At 37.2% G+C, this 15,629-nt stretch overlaps 1 protein-coding gene across 2 annotated transcripts in view; it reads right to left on the bottom strand.

Annotated features, from left to right (window-relative positions):
- The window catches only part of rad51b (RAD51 paralog B), a 61,168-nt gene that overhangs the window by 11,417 nt on the left and 34,122 nt on the right, over positions 1 to 15,629 (bottom strand). For both annotated transcript variants that reach the window (XM_082146724.1, XM_082146723.1), the window contains exon 9: positions 10,557 to 10,635. In XM_082146724.1, the coding sequence (XP_082002850.1) occupies positions 10,557 to 10,635 (79 nt within the window). The remainder of the gene's footprint in view (positions 1 to 10,556; positions 10,636 to 15,629) is intronic.

Below are 15,629 nucleotides of genomic sequence, written 5' to 3'. Positions count from 1 at the left end.
TTACACGGAACAAAAATAACTGTGATTGGTTGCTTTACATGTCAGTCAGAAGGCCCCCCGGGCGATCCTTAGCCAATGAAATCTGCTATGGAGTCCAGACCTTCTGCCATCAGTAGGGGCACAGGCACAGAAAGTTTGGACATGTAGCCTGCTGTCTGTTTATTATAGACAGTCAGTCTGCTGTTTGGAGCAAACTTTCCTTTGCCAATAATTAAGGTGTGACAAGTCCAATTATTTCAATTCGATAAGAATGGGACCAAGTTGGACTTGATGCGGTCTGCATTTCTCATAGGCGTTGAAGAAGAGATCAACTTCAGCAAGTAGAACAACATTTCATCACCAGCAGAATGTTGTACTGAAATATAAAAATGACCAGTAAAGAAACACGTTTTCCCAAATTTCCCGGCAAGTCATGAGTGGTACACCACATTACATTCTCTTTGCCAAGATGCGGTTCTACCAGAGAACTATTACAGTACCAAACCAATATTCACAAGTCATTCTGTAATGACTTGGCCTTTGCCCTTGGCTGGAAACAAGCAAACTTGGATTCAAATATATAAAATTCCTTTAAAATCCTAGAGCTTCTTATGCGCATTCTTAGTTCTTACATTGGAGGCATTAATAAAAAGCAAAATATGGCAAACCACAAGTAACAAAAGAGGAAGCGAAAGACATTAAAAACCAAGAACTCATATTACCAAAATATGTTTTACAATCCCTTTGACTGGATAAAAATTCTGAAATTCATACAGGGGAAATGGTAATGAAATACCTCACTGTGTTTGAGTAATGACTCAGATGATAGAAATCTGACTTTTGACTGTGTTAACTGGTCCAATACTGTAAAAATATATTTTTTCTACAAATTTATGATTGCAATTTAAAGAGGACGTTATGCTTTTCAACATTTTCAACTTTCCTTAGTGAGTTATGTTGCTGTTTGAGCATGAAAAAGGTCGGCAAAGTTGCAAAGCACCAAGCCACTCCAAAGAGAATTGTTCTCTATATCAGTAAGCACTGTTTCTGAACTCCCTGAAACACCTTGATTGTAGTCTTGAGTTTTCTTCCGGTAACATACACATCACAAGATGGTCTGGCTGAGTTGTGTTAGTTGTGTGTTGAAACACAGTAATGGTAAAGGGTGTGGCATTTACGCCCTTAATGGTAGAACCAGGACTAGTTATGCTTTGTTAGACCCTTAGACCTTATAGCTCAATAATTTTGTCCTCAAAGTGGCAATTGGCAAAGCTTAGGTGATTATCCATGAATCTGTTACTATTATGGATGGATGGTGACAGGTTATTAAGACATGTGAGGCATAAGTTTGTTCTTACCTTTTGTTCTTTTGAGATTGTGATGGTAAACGGTACGGACCTTATATGTATTACTCATCAGTATTATGGCCATAATTTTTCGAAGTGATAGTCTTTAGAGCTCATTATCTGCTGAGTTATTAAATGACGGCTCCTGATATTTGTTTAGGCGTGAAGCTCTAAGCTAAGTCAAATGAATCAGCATGTGCTAAATAAGACTGAGAGGAGAGAAAGGGAAATTCATGATTAATGTTAGCATGCTTATATCATCTGGCACTACGGCATTTACTGTAACGTATGAAAGCAAGTTTAAGTCACTTCTTGCTCATGGTGAGATAAAAAGGGTGACCATATGGAGACAGACAGACAGATAGACAGGCAGACACAAACACACACAGTGCCGTCCAGCTCTTCTATTCTGCAGTGACAGCATGTTCCATATGTGCTCCATGGTGAGTCCCAGCAGGCTGTTAAACAATCCTGTATCCATAAGTGAAATCCCAGACATGCGAGATATTGGGTAATATCTCTTTTGTTGCTTACTCTCCTCTCCATTCTGCCTTGTATTAGGACTGCACGATTATGATGGCAATCACAATGAATTATTTCTCTACATATATTGCAATCAAGATTATTTTGATAAAAATAATTTACTTTAAAAATACTTATTTTGTAGGGATCAACTGCATGTCTTTTTTCTTTATTTAGGCTACAACTGAAAAACAAGCTGATAATTTTCTTCTTCAGGTTTTTTTTTTTTTTTTTGTGGACTTGCACAAGTGCTCTCATTTAAAACTACACTGATTACACTACACAGAATCACTTATGACTGATGATTGCTTATTTGCACGCAACAAACCCAAATAATTGCAAATTTAAGTCATGCGCACAATTGGATACAACTGATTTTTGTATTTTGACGCAACATTTAAGCATACTTTTTCACAAGGCTTTCCCCCCAAAATTTAAAAATTAGGTTGCACTTTATTTTAAGGTGTCCGTGTTACACTATAATTATACATTTAAGAACTGAGTAATAAGTTATAGTTATTACTACAGTAACTACATCTACATTTCCTATTTGAATACATTTTAAAATGTAATTTATTCCTGTGATGGCAAAGCTGAATTTTCCCATGATCCTAATATGCAAGAAACAGTTCTTCATATCAATGTTGAAAATAGTTGTGCTGCTGAATAATTTTGTGGAAAGTGATTTTTCTTTCAGGATTCTTTGATAAACGGAAATAGGTTTAAAATGGTTTAAAAAAACGCTTTTATTTGAAAAAGAAACATAAAACATGTCTTTACTGTCACTTTTGATGAATTTAAAGCTACAATATGTTGTTTTTTTTCGCCGCTAGGGGAAAACCTCTTACAATAACAAAGGCGTAGGTTGATGACGCATAAGCGGAATTATGGAACTTGTTGTCATGCCGATAGATCTAAAAATGTTTATGAATGAGTTAATACATTGATGATTTTTAAGGTTTAGAGTTAGGGCTTGGTTTAGGGTTAATTACTTGTAATTATGCATAATTTACTGTTATTACTAGTAAGTATTAGGAGTTTCATTTAGAGTTCATATTACGACTTCAGATTTTTTTAAGTCAACATTTATGTGTTTAAAATCAAATCGACTAGTCGCTGATTAGTCGACTAGTCGACTAGTACCAGCACTGAAATTATCAGTGCTGGTACTACTCGACCTCAGTGCTGCATTTGACACTGTCGATCACAACATACTTCTGGACAGGCTGGAAAACTGGGTGGGGCTTTCTGGGATAGTCCTAAAATGGTTCAGGTCATACTTAGATGGGAGAGGTTATTATGTGAGTATAGGAGACCATAAGTCTGAGTGGACATCCATGACATGCGGAGTCCCTCAAGGCTCAATTCTTGCGCCACTCCTGTTCAACCTGTATATGCTCCCAATGAGCCAAATAATGAGAAATAACCAAATTGCTTACCACAGCTATGCAGACGACACACAGCTCTACTTAGCCCTATCGCCCAACGATTATAGCCCCATTGACTCCCTGTGCCAATGCATTGATGAAGTCAACAGTTGGATGTGTCAAAACTTTCTTCAGTTAAACAAAGACAAAACTGAAGTCATTGCGTTTGGAAACAAAGATGAAGTTCTCAAGGTGAACGCATACCTTCACTCTAGGGGTCAAACAACCAAAAATCAAGTCAGGAATCTTGGAGTGACACTAGAGTCAGAGCTTAGTTTCAGTAGTCATGTCAAAGCAATAACTAAATCAGCATACTATCATCTGAAAAATATTGCAAGAATTAGATGCTTTGTTTCCAGACAAGACTTAGAGAAACTTGTGCATGCTTTCATCACCAGCAGGGTGGATTATTGTAATGGACTCCTCACTGGCCTTCCCAAAAAGACCATCAGACAGTTGCAGCTCATACAGAACGCTGCCGCCAGGATTCTGAGCAGAACCAGAAAATATGAACATATCACACCAGTCCTCAGGTCTTTACACTGGCTCCCAGTTAAACTTAGGATTGATTTTAAAGTATTATTACTGGTATATAAATCATTCAATGGCCTAGGACCTCAATACATTGCAGATATGCTCACTGAATATAAACCCAACAGATCACTCAGATCATTAGGATCATATCAGCTTGAAATACCAAGGGTTCACTCTAAGCATGGCGAGTCTGCTTTTAGCTATTATGCCAGCCGCAGCTGGAACCAGCTTCCAGAGGAGATCAGATGTGCTCCTACTGTAGTCACATTCAAATCCAGACTCAAAACACATCTGTTTAACTATGCATTTACTGAATGAGCACTGTGCCAATGTTCGTCCGACTGTTTGTACTGTATTTTATTTTTTATTTTTCTAAACTGTTTTAATTATTCTTATTTCTTTTTATTATTTTAATTTCTTCTATGTAAAGCACTTTGAATTGCCATTGTGTATGAAATGTGCTATATAAATAAACTTGCCTTGCCTTGCCTTGCCTTGATGACAAATAAGCCTAAACCTCGAGCTGAGACTCTATGGCATTTATTTGTCATTTTAACTGTTGGAAACGGAGCGTAAAAGTGGACTTCAACTATTTCTTATCCTGTTGCACCCTCTATAGGCCATGAATGATCAGCGACTAGTCGACGTCGAGCTTAAAGCTGCATGGCAGACCATTAAAATCGACTAGTCGACTGGTCTGTGCAACCCCTAGTAAGTATATGTTACATGTGTAACTATGTAACCTTAAAATAAACTGTTACCGAAAATCTTTTATTCAGCAAGGTTGCATTAAATTGATCAAACATGAATGTTAATATTAAAAACAAATATTTCAAATAAATGCTGTTTTTGATCTTTCTATTAATCAAATAATCTAAAAAAACAACAAACAAAAAACATGGTAATCAGGGTTTCCAGAAAAATACTAAGCAGCACAGTTTTCAATTGGGATAATGATAATAAATGTTTATTGAGCAGCAACACATATTAGAATGATTTCTGAAGAGTCATGTGACACTGAAGAATGTAATGGCAGAAATTAATCATATTTTAAAACGGAGTTGGAGGAAGAGGTGTTTGTTTCAGATGAGGAAGTTGAGGTTTCTATTATTTCAATAATTTGCATTAGCATTTTTGGCATCATCCACACACCAGTAACCAACAATAATCATTTCTGGATTAAACTGAAGTACAGAGGCGTGTTGAGATCAAATATTGGCAGGAAGCATTAGTGTATGCGTGTGCGATTGACTTGAGGACGTCGTGTAAGAAGCTCAGAGAGAAGTGTGTGAAGAGTGTTTCAAAGGTCTTTCTCATACAGGGTCTTTATTTGAAGCTGGCAGGCTTTGCGAGCCACACATCAAAGATGCACTTGTTGAGAGAGAGACTGATTAACACAACTGATGCAGAGAGCCAGACCACAGCAAAACTATTCAATAGCTGGATTGAACTGGACACACACAAGACTTTCTCACCCCAACACAAAGACGCACAACCACACAATCTCTTCATAGAGAAGCTTTGTCAGCAAAGTACAAAAATAGGGAATTGCTTAGATGTAGTGATACAACGAAAAACGAATTCTTGACTGAAACCAAAAATTCACGACACATTTGGGGTGAAAATTTACACCGAAAATATTAAATAAATATTTGGTTATGCTTTATTTTAAGGTGACGTAGTTACATTGTACTTACTCAAATAAGCGCTGAGTAATATTATGTACTTATAGAGTTACGGTTAAGGTTTGGTTTAGGGTTAGTTACTTGTAATTATGCATAATTTACTGTTATTACTATAGTAAGTACATGCAGTAATGTGTAACTTTGCCACCTTAAAATAAAGTGTTACCAAATATTTTAACTTAGACTTCTGTTTTCTCAGGTTCTTCCTTCAGGCATCATTACTACCATAACATCTATGCTCCAACATTGAAAAAAAAAAATGGATAATACATTTTTTTAAATATTGCACAACTGTAAGTAAATTATTGACATTTGGCTAATCTAATCACATTTGTAGCCTATAAAATGCACAACAAAGTAAACACTACCGTTCAAAAGTTTGGGGTCAATGTAATTTTAAATATATAAATAATGTAATGGGACATTAATTAATACATTATTAAGCATGGGCAAATTAAATTGATAAAAAGTGATAGTAAAGACTTTAATTTATTTAATTAAAAATGTATTACAAATAAATGCTGGACTTTTGAACTTTCTGTTCATCAAAGAAAAATGTATCATAGTTTCTACAAATATTTAAAAAAAATTAAGAATGTTTCTTGAGCAGCAAATCAGCATATTAGAATGATTTCTGAAGGATCATGTGACACTGAAGAAAATTCAGCTTTGCCATCACAGAAATTACATTTTAAATGTATTAAAATAGAAAACTAAAAATCTAAATTCTAAAATAGAATTTTAAATTGTAATCATATTTCACAAAATGTTTTGTTTTGACAGTTTTTTAATAAAATAAATGCAGTCTTGGTGAGCATAAGGGACTTATTTTTATAATTTTTTACAAATCTTGTAACCCTAAACCTTTCAATGACAAACGACCAATGTATATTTTCCATTTCTAAAGGAAATGTGGCAGGTTCTTCAGCAACAGAAGATTCTCTAACTTTATCAGAATAGTAGTTTGTTGCAGCCCTAAATGTTTTTCGCTACATTAATTGCCAAGACAAAATCTACAGCATCTCTCTAAACAAAAGCACCGAATGTGCTAATTTAGTACTTGCTTCCTCTAATAAAACCCAGCAAAAACGAGAACAAGCTCCTGAATGTGAGCTCATATCAGCATGAGGCACAGGCATCAACAGGAAGTGAGCTGTTCGATTATTCATTGTTATTAATTTATGCTGAACTGAAACCGCTGATATCAATCATAGCTTTAAGTAAAACTGCACAAGCAAACTACTTCCATTCCAAACCCGAAAATGAACTCGAGCACATCAAGGTGAATTACTTTTGAATTCTTCTCCAAGTGCTGTTAAAAGTCCACCACATACACCACTATAAATCTCTGCTGAAGAGCCAAAACAGCCCCACTGTGTTTTTCCTCTGATATCCTGTTTCCCATTAAAGTTTTGTGGTGTTGGGAATCCACACAAACCGCCCCGAGGTAAACCGTGAAGCCCACGGATGAATTCAAATGATCCTGACAGGACAGCCAGAGGTCCTGGAAGTTAAACTGCAGTGGGCAGAAGTTCTGACCCAGAAGGTTTAACAACACAAACCACACACACAAATGAGTGTACTTGTATTATTAGCTTTTTGAAAAACCAACCATGGTATTTTTTTATGATTCCGATTAATGACACTAAAATAAACAGTGTGACTTTCAGTTACTAAAAACTAGAGTCGCAACAACAACTGAAATACACATTGCATGACAAAAACAAATCTAAAACTTAAAGGCAACCTATTATGCCCTTTATCAAAGTCTTGATTTTGTTTTTGGTGTCCACTAGAATAATACGGTTTTGAGCTTGAATGTTCCAAAACCACATTATTTTTCAAATATTTTACATTGTTGCAGCACCTCTCTTCTCAGTCTGTCTGTAACACTGTGTAATTGGTTAACCGCTTTGAGCGTGTTTGGGAAATCAACCCCTTCCCATAACCGCGAGTTTCACACTACTAATGAAATTCAACCAGGCCTCGCGGAAATTATTTGAGCGGAAATTATTTAAATGAGGAATATTATGATGTGTATGTTACCAGAAGAAAACTCAAGACTACAATGGAGCAATTTGTTAACGAAAAATATGACGACAAATTTTTGTTGACGACCTTTTTTCCCTAACCTAGAAATATAGACGCACCCTAGAGGCAGCAACATTTATTTTGCAGCCAGTGTAGTCTAGCAACTCTCCGTTGACTTTCGAGCTGGAAAAAACAAACTCTAGTCAGGCCAATCACATCGTGTATAGAGTAGGCGGGGCGGGCTTAACATAATGACGACAGAGTTGCGACGGTTCCCTGCTACTTGAAAACAAAGAATAGCTGCTGCTGCTGGCGAACAGCGGACTTTCGAATCGTGTTTAGCCGTGACTCTGGAGGACTTGGAGTTAAGCTTTTCTTCGAGAAAAGAACAAAGAACATTAAGTCATTCTTAAAAAAGGAAGATGTGTTCGTAGTTTTGCCGACCAGGTACGGCAAAAGTTTAATCTATCAACAAGCTCCGCTGGTGGGAAAACGCTCTGGTTGGTTGAAGCGCTGTCCTATTGCGTGCAGAGGGAATTTGAAAGACAACCGTTTATCCCGCCCCTCGGATTGAGCCGTGCCAATGATGAGTTGCCAGACCTAACATCTTGATGTAGGCTATTTTTTCCCCTGACTAAGACAAGACGATGAGAGACGACACCCACGTCATTAAACGATAACTGTGACTATATCAACACATGCAATACCGTTGCCGAAAACAGACGAGACTGAAATGTGTTTAAAAAAATAAAAAATAATTGACCAAAACCACTTGTTTTTGTCGAATAAAGGAGGAGACAACACATTACAGTCTGTTTTTACAAGCGTTCATGCTTACGCTTGCCAGATTAAAAAAATGTAAACCCCAAGTCAGAGATCTTTTTCTGTTTTTCAATAGTATCTGGCAACCACGCTTGCGCACGCTCTACACTGTTGAAGAAGCGCGGATGATCTGAAAACACAGACAAGTAAGCTGGAGTTCAGCGATCTTCATTTGAGATTTTCTACTTAAATTAAAGTGTCATTCAGTCGGTCTGTGTTCTGTCACAACACACGCACTTTTTGTGCGACTAAATCTGCGATCAAAATGCAGGCTGATATCCAAAAGTGGTTTTAATGTTGATCATATTATACGAGCAAGAATGCAACGTTTTCCGAATATCCACATGATTTCAAATGTGACATTGATTTTATACAACAGTTCAACAAACAAAAGGGTAACTTTTGTTAAGTGATGTTTAATTGTGATGTACTACATTTAAAACGGTATTGTCAGTAGGCTATATCATTGTTCTATTTTGCAACGAAAGCCATAGCAGAACTACAGCACACAGCGGTGATTCGTGAACGAATCTGTGGCTTTGAACGAATCGTGAGATTCAATGACCCGTTCATAAACAGCCACTTGCTTCGTTACTGACTCGATGACTCACTCATAGGGCCCTATCTTGCACCCAGCGCAATTGACTTTGTACACCGACGCATGTATCATTCCTATTTTGCACCCGCACAAAGCAGACTTTTCCCTCCACAGAAGCACGTCGGTTAACTAAGAAATACACTTGCGCTCCCGGGGGCGGTTCAGCGCTAAGAGGAGGCGTGTTCCGGCGCAAACGTTCTTTCATGCTATTTTGCAGGTTTAGAAAACAATTGCGCCACTAACCAGGAAAAAGTTGTTTAAAGTCAGTGGCGCGTTGCGCATGTTATTCATATGCTATTTTAAGGGCGCATGCTTGGCCATAATCAATGTAGCGTGTGCACAACGCGCACTTTGATTCTCTCATCTACACAGAAGCAGCAGTTTTAATTTTTGCAAATCATACATTATTACGATAAATAGATAGATAGATAGATAGATAGATAGATAGATAGATAGATAGATAGATAGATAGATAGATAGATAGATAGATAGATAGATAGATAGATAGATAGATAGATAGAATCCGCTTTAGAACAAGGGCGCCTGCTCTTAAAGGGAATGTGAGATGTCGCTCTGATTGGTTTATTTCACGTTACGCCCAAACCACACCTATGAATAATGAAGCTACTTCAGACCAACCCCTTTTAGATTTGCGCCGGGCGCAAGAGGCATTTATCCCGCCGGGAAAATAGCAACAGCGCCCAAGACCCACCCACAAAGTTACTTGCGCTTTGCGCTTGACACTTGCGTTTCAGATCGTTAAAATAGGGCCCATAAAGACAGTGACTCACCGCCACCTACTGGCGATTTTAATTTAATATTTGAAAGTATCACTTCGTTTTTACCATCATTGCATATTTATTGAACATTGTTTTATGTAAAGCATTATTTATTTTATAAAGGTAAAAAATGAACTGGAAAAATCGATTAAAGGGGGGCAAATATTGTCCCTTAATGGAAAAGGTGTGACTGCAGTCTAAGTGGAAGAGGGGGGGCAGAAGGACGTCAAATGCTTCAGGGGGTACGGCACTCTAAAAAAATTGGAGAACCACTGAACTAAGGAAAAGGGATAGGCTATGTAAAATTGCAAAAGTACTACTGCTAAAGAGTGCAATATCAATACATCCTGTTACATTGATTCTAATTTCTCATAAGCTTAATTGAATTGGCCTAGAGAGAAAAATTATAATGACATTATTAATAAAGACTACATATAAAATAGCTACCAAAATTAATGTCGGTAACTGCGGTTTGACTTAAAGTAATCACTAAAAGTTGACAAAAAATGCAATGACTTTTCAGATTTTTTTATTCCCAAACAGCAACATTAAACTTTATAGAAAGTTAAAAATGTATAAAGCATAATAGGACCCCTTTAAAATATATTATACATACTTTTTGAGGATGTGTACTTCCCATAAACAATTTCAATATATCAATTTTATGTCACCTAAAACAAGTTCCTGTGCTCTTAGTGCAACACCACATTAATTCCTATCATTTTCATTTCCACTGGCATTTCCACTTCATAACATGTCCTTACCTGCCTCACACTGGTGTCATGTTTTTAAGGTTCAGTTTTGTCAGTACACTGTTCTTCAAGCACACTCACCCTCAAGACGGATGCCCTCCCTCTGAACAGTGTAGCTCAGCACGGCAAAAGGGGCCACGGGTGACTTGGCAATGATAATCTAAAACAAGAAACAAGAAGATATGTAGAAGTAGTAAGAGAGGGGCTCAATGTCACTTCATGGCCACAGTATCAATACAAGGCCAAAGTGTAATCGCTAATAATTAGGGCTAACAATGGACTTAATTCATTAAATTAATATATTAGTAATTCTAATTATGTAATGACAACTCTCGCAAGATATGGTAGTGAAAATGTATTTGATCTTGGCGGAATAGATCTGCTACGCTGCTGTTGCAGAGCAAGTACCGAGACTTGCTACTACCAATACATTCACATACACACTGCTGTGATCATGTAAGACATGCTGCTTCTGCACATGTAAAATACATGAATTAAGCCAGTAGTAAATCTATACAGGTGGAGCTGGGGAAGGTGGAGGGTTTCTGAAAGCACACTGCAGACTCCTAACAGCAACACTACTGGTGTTTGTTTCGCTGATGCAACAACAACTAATCAGCTGTGCTTTGTAGATAATGATGTGATCGCTACAAAATGAGTTAAAGACCTATCAGCCTGCACCATCTAGTTTCATGCCAGAACTAAGTAATTACTAATTACAATGATTATTTTAATAATTACACACAATTGTTCAAATGATTTCAGGGTCAGTCATTTTTTTTAATGTTTTTTTAAAATGTTACCCAAGGCTATGTTTATTTAATCAAAAATACTGTCAATTATATTTCTATTTTAAATAGGGATCCACTAAAAGTTCAGAAAATGGCATTTAGGGGATTTGGGCCGAAAGAGAAAACAGGCCGAAAATATATGCGGCCCGCCGCTCAGGTTTTACTCCCGTGCAACATTTTTTGTAACTTTGCGAGATGCACACACGAGATGAACTCGAAGCGACTCTGGCTGAGCAGTTACATCTGTACTGGTACCCAGTTTGCTCTGTTTAATGTCCCGCTCCATGTGTTTGCGCTCTCTGCTCAGTCGCTGACGGCCAAAGCAAACGCTCCACTTATGCACCGCTCACGCTCACCAGAAAAGCAAAGTCTGTTCAAATAATGTCCCGATATGAAATTTCTGTGTACTACTTGTAGTCTTGTTTCTGTTTGCAATAGCCCTATACTGTGCTGTAACATGGTGTGGTAAAGCCCTGCTGGGCAACGCTAGTAAAATGACGCTACCCTCTCGTTCCGTGATCCGCTCTCTGCCATCTGCTCACATGCTCTGATAATTATAGTTTTCTAGGACTATACTGTACTTTATTTTGATAAGTGGTCAAAAATGAAATCTGTTAAATCTAATTATGTTGCATAGAACTGAATGAATAATAATAATAAATTGATATTTAATATTGTAATATATTTTCTATCCAATTTTGGTGTGTTAAAATCAGATTCAATAAAATTATTGAATTTAATTAAAAAGTCTATTTTTAATTCAATTATTTAAAAAAAAAAGTAAAATAAATCAGTAATTATTAAAAAGGGTAATTTTCGGCTTTGTTTTTCGGCCAAGTGTATAGAGAATTTTCGGTTTCGGGTTTCTGGCCAGAATCTTTTTTTTCGGTGTATCCCTAATTTTAAGATATATTTTAATGTACTTTAAAATGTAATTTATTCATGTGAAGGTAAAGCTGATTTTTCAGCATCATTACTCCAGTCTTCAGTGTGACATGATCCTTCAGAAATCATTCTAATATGCTGATTTGCTGCTCAAGAAACATTTCTGATTATTATCATATGTTGAAAACAATTGTGCTGCTTAATATTTCTGGATTCATTGATGAGCAGAAAGCTCAAAAGAACAACATTTATATAAAAAAATGTATATGTATATATATATATATATATATATATATATATATATATATATATATATATATAGTAACAATGTCTTGCATATGAAAAATAAATATAAAAACTTTTGAATGGTAGTGAACACACACACAAACACTTATGGGGGAAAAAAGACATTAAAAGGCAGTACATTATTATTGTGGTACTAATTTTTAAGTGAATCACTGAATTTAAAAATGGCTTTAGAAGATAACGTAATGTTTATTTTGGTTATATTTATATTATATTATATTATTTTATATCGTTACTCCACAGCAAAAAAAAAAAAAAAAAAGTACTTCAGAAAATAAAGCACTTTTTGGTTTGTTTTTACAAAATGTATCAGACTAAATTAATAACCTTTCTTGGACTTCATTATTAAACATGTCTGAACTCCTTCCCCTTTTACAACAAAAAGGGCATCTATCTGGCTGTTACGTCAATGGGCATAAAAGCAAGCATAGGATCCTGGAAAACAGCCTGTAGGGAAGCAGCAGCATTGGGTTACCAGACTCAGCAGTGTCTGCCGGCAACCTGCGTCAAAGCCTATTAGAGATTCTGGTGAATCTACATTACTCCTTTTGTCATCAGCCTCTAATATTGAAACCCTGCACTAGGGGTGTGCCTTGATCAAAATGAGATACCTTAGTGAAAACTACTCAACAAAACTCAAAAGAGGAAACAGGCACAGAGTGAAGGGTGAAACTGTCTGGTAAATGTTGCGCAAAAACAAAAATCGGAAATGAATCAGACCCCTCAAAACAAAGTAAACAAATGAAGCTTTTGTGCCTTCTGCCTAATATGACTGCCTTATAACTTGTGTAATCATGAAATGAAAGGCATTTCCGTCTCAAGTTAACCGTCCACAGACGGCAAGACTTGCTCTAGGCTTATTTGTATAAAAATAAACTGGTGCATTTCCTTAGTTTCACCTTTGCAGGGGTGTCTTATCTTGTTACTTGTGGTTAAAAATGAGGAAACGTGCTGCCAGTTGCTTTGTGTGAATGCGATTCCCCACTGATGCGCCGTGACACACAGACGCAAAGCTTTTCAGCCACCCAAACCAGTCCAGTTCCCCTCACTTTAACCCAAACGCACACCTTTCACATATGAAGTAGCATGACTTTACCTCTAATGGATAACATCCACAGTAAATGGCGGAAAATCAGGGAGTTTCTGAGTTTTTTGTTTTTTTTCACTGAAGTGGCCCTGCCAGAGCCACTGAACCGCACAAAAGAGCCAGGCACCATTGCCTTCCTTGTGTACCAGCAGTTTTGGACCACTGCCTCTCTATCAGTGTGCCTTTCTTTAGGTGGGAGCTCAGTCGGAAAAGAGAAAAACAAAGTATTCAGGGCTCTAAGGGTGTACGGGCAATGAGGTATGCCATTATTTGACAGGACGAAAACAAGTAGGGCAGACCGAGACAATGAAAGGGGTGGTGGAGTAAGAAGTTTTCTTTCTTTTAAGCTCGTCTTAAAGATGAAATCGCTGGATGAGTGCAGTTTTATTTTCCTGTGTTGACGTATTTCCTGTTGAAGCAGGAAGTTTAGGGGGAAAATTGAAGATGGTGTCCTTTAAAAAAAATAAAAATGCTGAATCATGATTTGCTACTTGCAGGTGGCCCACTTTTAAAGGGTTAGTTCACCCAAAAATGAAAATTCTGTCAGTAATTATTCACCCTCATGTTGTTCCAACCCCGTAAGACCTTTGTTCATCTTCGGAACACAAATTAAGATATTTTTGATTAAATCTGAGAGCTGGCTCACTCCTCCATAGGCTAAGACACTATAACTTGCTGGCCCGGAAAATGTATTAAAGACATCGTTAATATAGTCCAAGTGACTCCAGTGGCTCAATCTTAAGTTTATAAAGCGACGAGAATACTTTGTGTGCGCAAAAACAAACAAAAATAATGACTTTATTCCACTTTTAATTTCCTTCTCTCTGGGGCTCGAGTCTTTTCACGTAGTGTAACTGCGTAGCGCGTCTGTGTTGCACGTCACCACGTAGGCTCACTATTGGGCGACGCTGGTCATGTGTGTGATACGTGGTGATGTGCAACACAGAAACACATGCACTTTTACAAGTTGATTGTACTGAAATGTGTTTTGGCAGTGCCTGTACACAACTATCATAAAATGATAAAAATCCATCCAGTGGTTTTTTTTTATCTTCTTATATGTTTTCCCCCATCTCAAATCAAGCCGTTCGATTTTGTGACGTCACAAAAGTGACGCCTCTCCCACGATTGTTGATTGACAGCAGCTTTTCAACACAGACCCGCCCTCGCTCGTGAGCGAGCTGTCAATCATAGTCCGCGCGGACCGGCGCGATCATTGTTGATACGCTGGAGCACTGTCTATGAGCAGAATGGCATCTAAGCGATTGTGGTGTTCTGTTCTTGGGTGTAATAACGAACACAGCAGTCATTTTGATGTTCCTAAATCCGAACCGCTGAAGACGCAGTGGCTGAGTTTTGTTTTCAAAGGGAATATTCCCCACGATCAACAGCAATGCTTTCATGTTTGTGCGAATCATTTCACACACCAGACTGCTTTACAAACGAGGTCAGTAAAAAGCTGGTTTTGCTAAGAAGCTGCTCCTGAAAAAAGGATCGGTACCAACTATTCGTGCTCCTGCTGCACCTCCAGAAGAAGAAGTGAGTGTAACGTTTTATTAACCTTTATATTAATCTTTATATTAATCTTTGCAAATCGCTTGCTGCGCGCTTCACGATGAATGCGGCTGTTTACACTCAGGGTACATTACGGCATGTTTTCTATGTACGACGTTCTCAATATAATTCATAATCCCACGTTTATAATGAACAACGCGTTATGGTTATTGTGTTATGGTTATAACAAACGGTGTACACACAGAACAGAGGGGCAGGGTGAGTAAAGCTCATTATCATTTAAAGACACATGCACTTAAACGGCGTGCTGAAAACAGAGCTGTTTTTGACCAGGTAAAATTTGTGTTTTCTTACAATACTAATGAGAATTTGTAATTAATGTATATTACAAACTTTTAATTTAGACCCTAAAGAATCATATTAGCTTGTACAAAAATGGCATTATATGACCCCTTTAAAGGGATACTCCACTTTAGAATGAAAATTCTGTCATCATATACTCAACCTCATGTTGTTTCAATCCTTTATGAATTTCTTTCTTCTGCTGAACAGAAAGGAAGATATTTAGAA

The sequence above is a fragment of the Leuciscus leuciscus genome, assembly GCF_965113295.1.
Source record: "Leuciscus leuciscus genome assembly, chromosome: 19".
Taxonomy (NCBI): domain Eukaryota; kingdom Metazoa; phylum Chordata; class Actinopteri; order Cypriniformes; family Leuciscidae; genus Leuciscus; species Leuciscus leuciscus.
The sequence above is the reverse complement of the archived record's forward strand: the minus strand, read 5'-3'. Positions and strand labels throughout refer to the sequence as shown.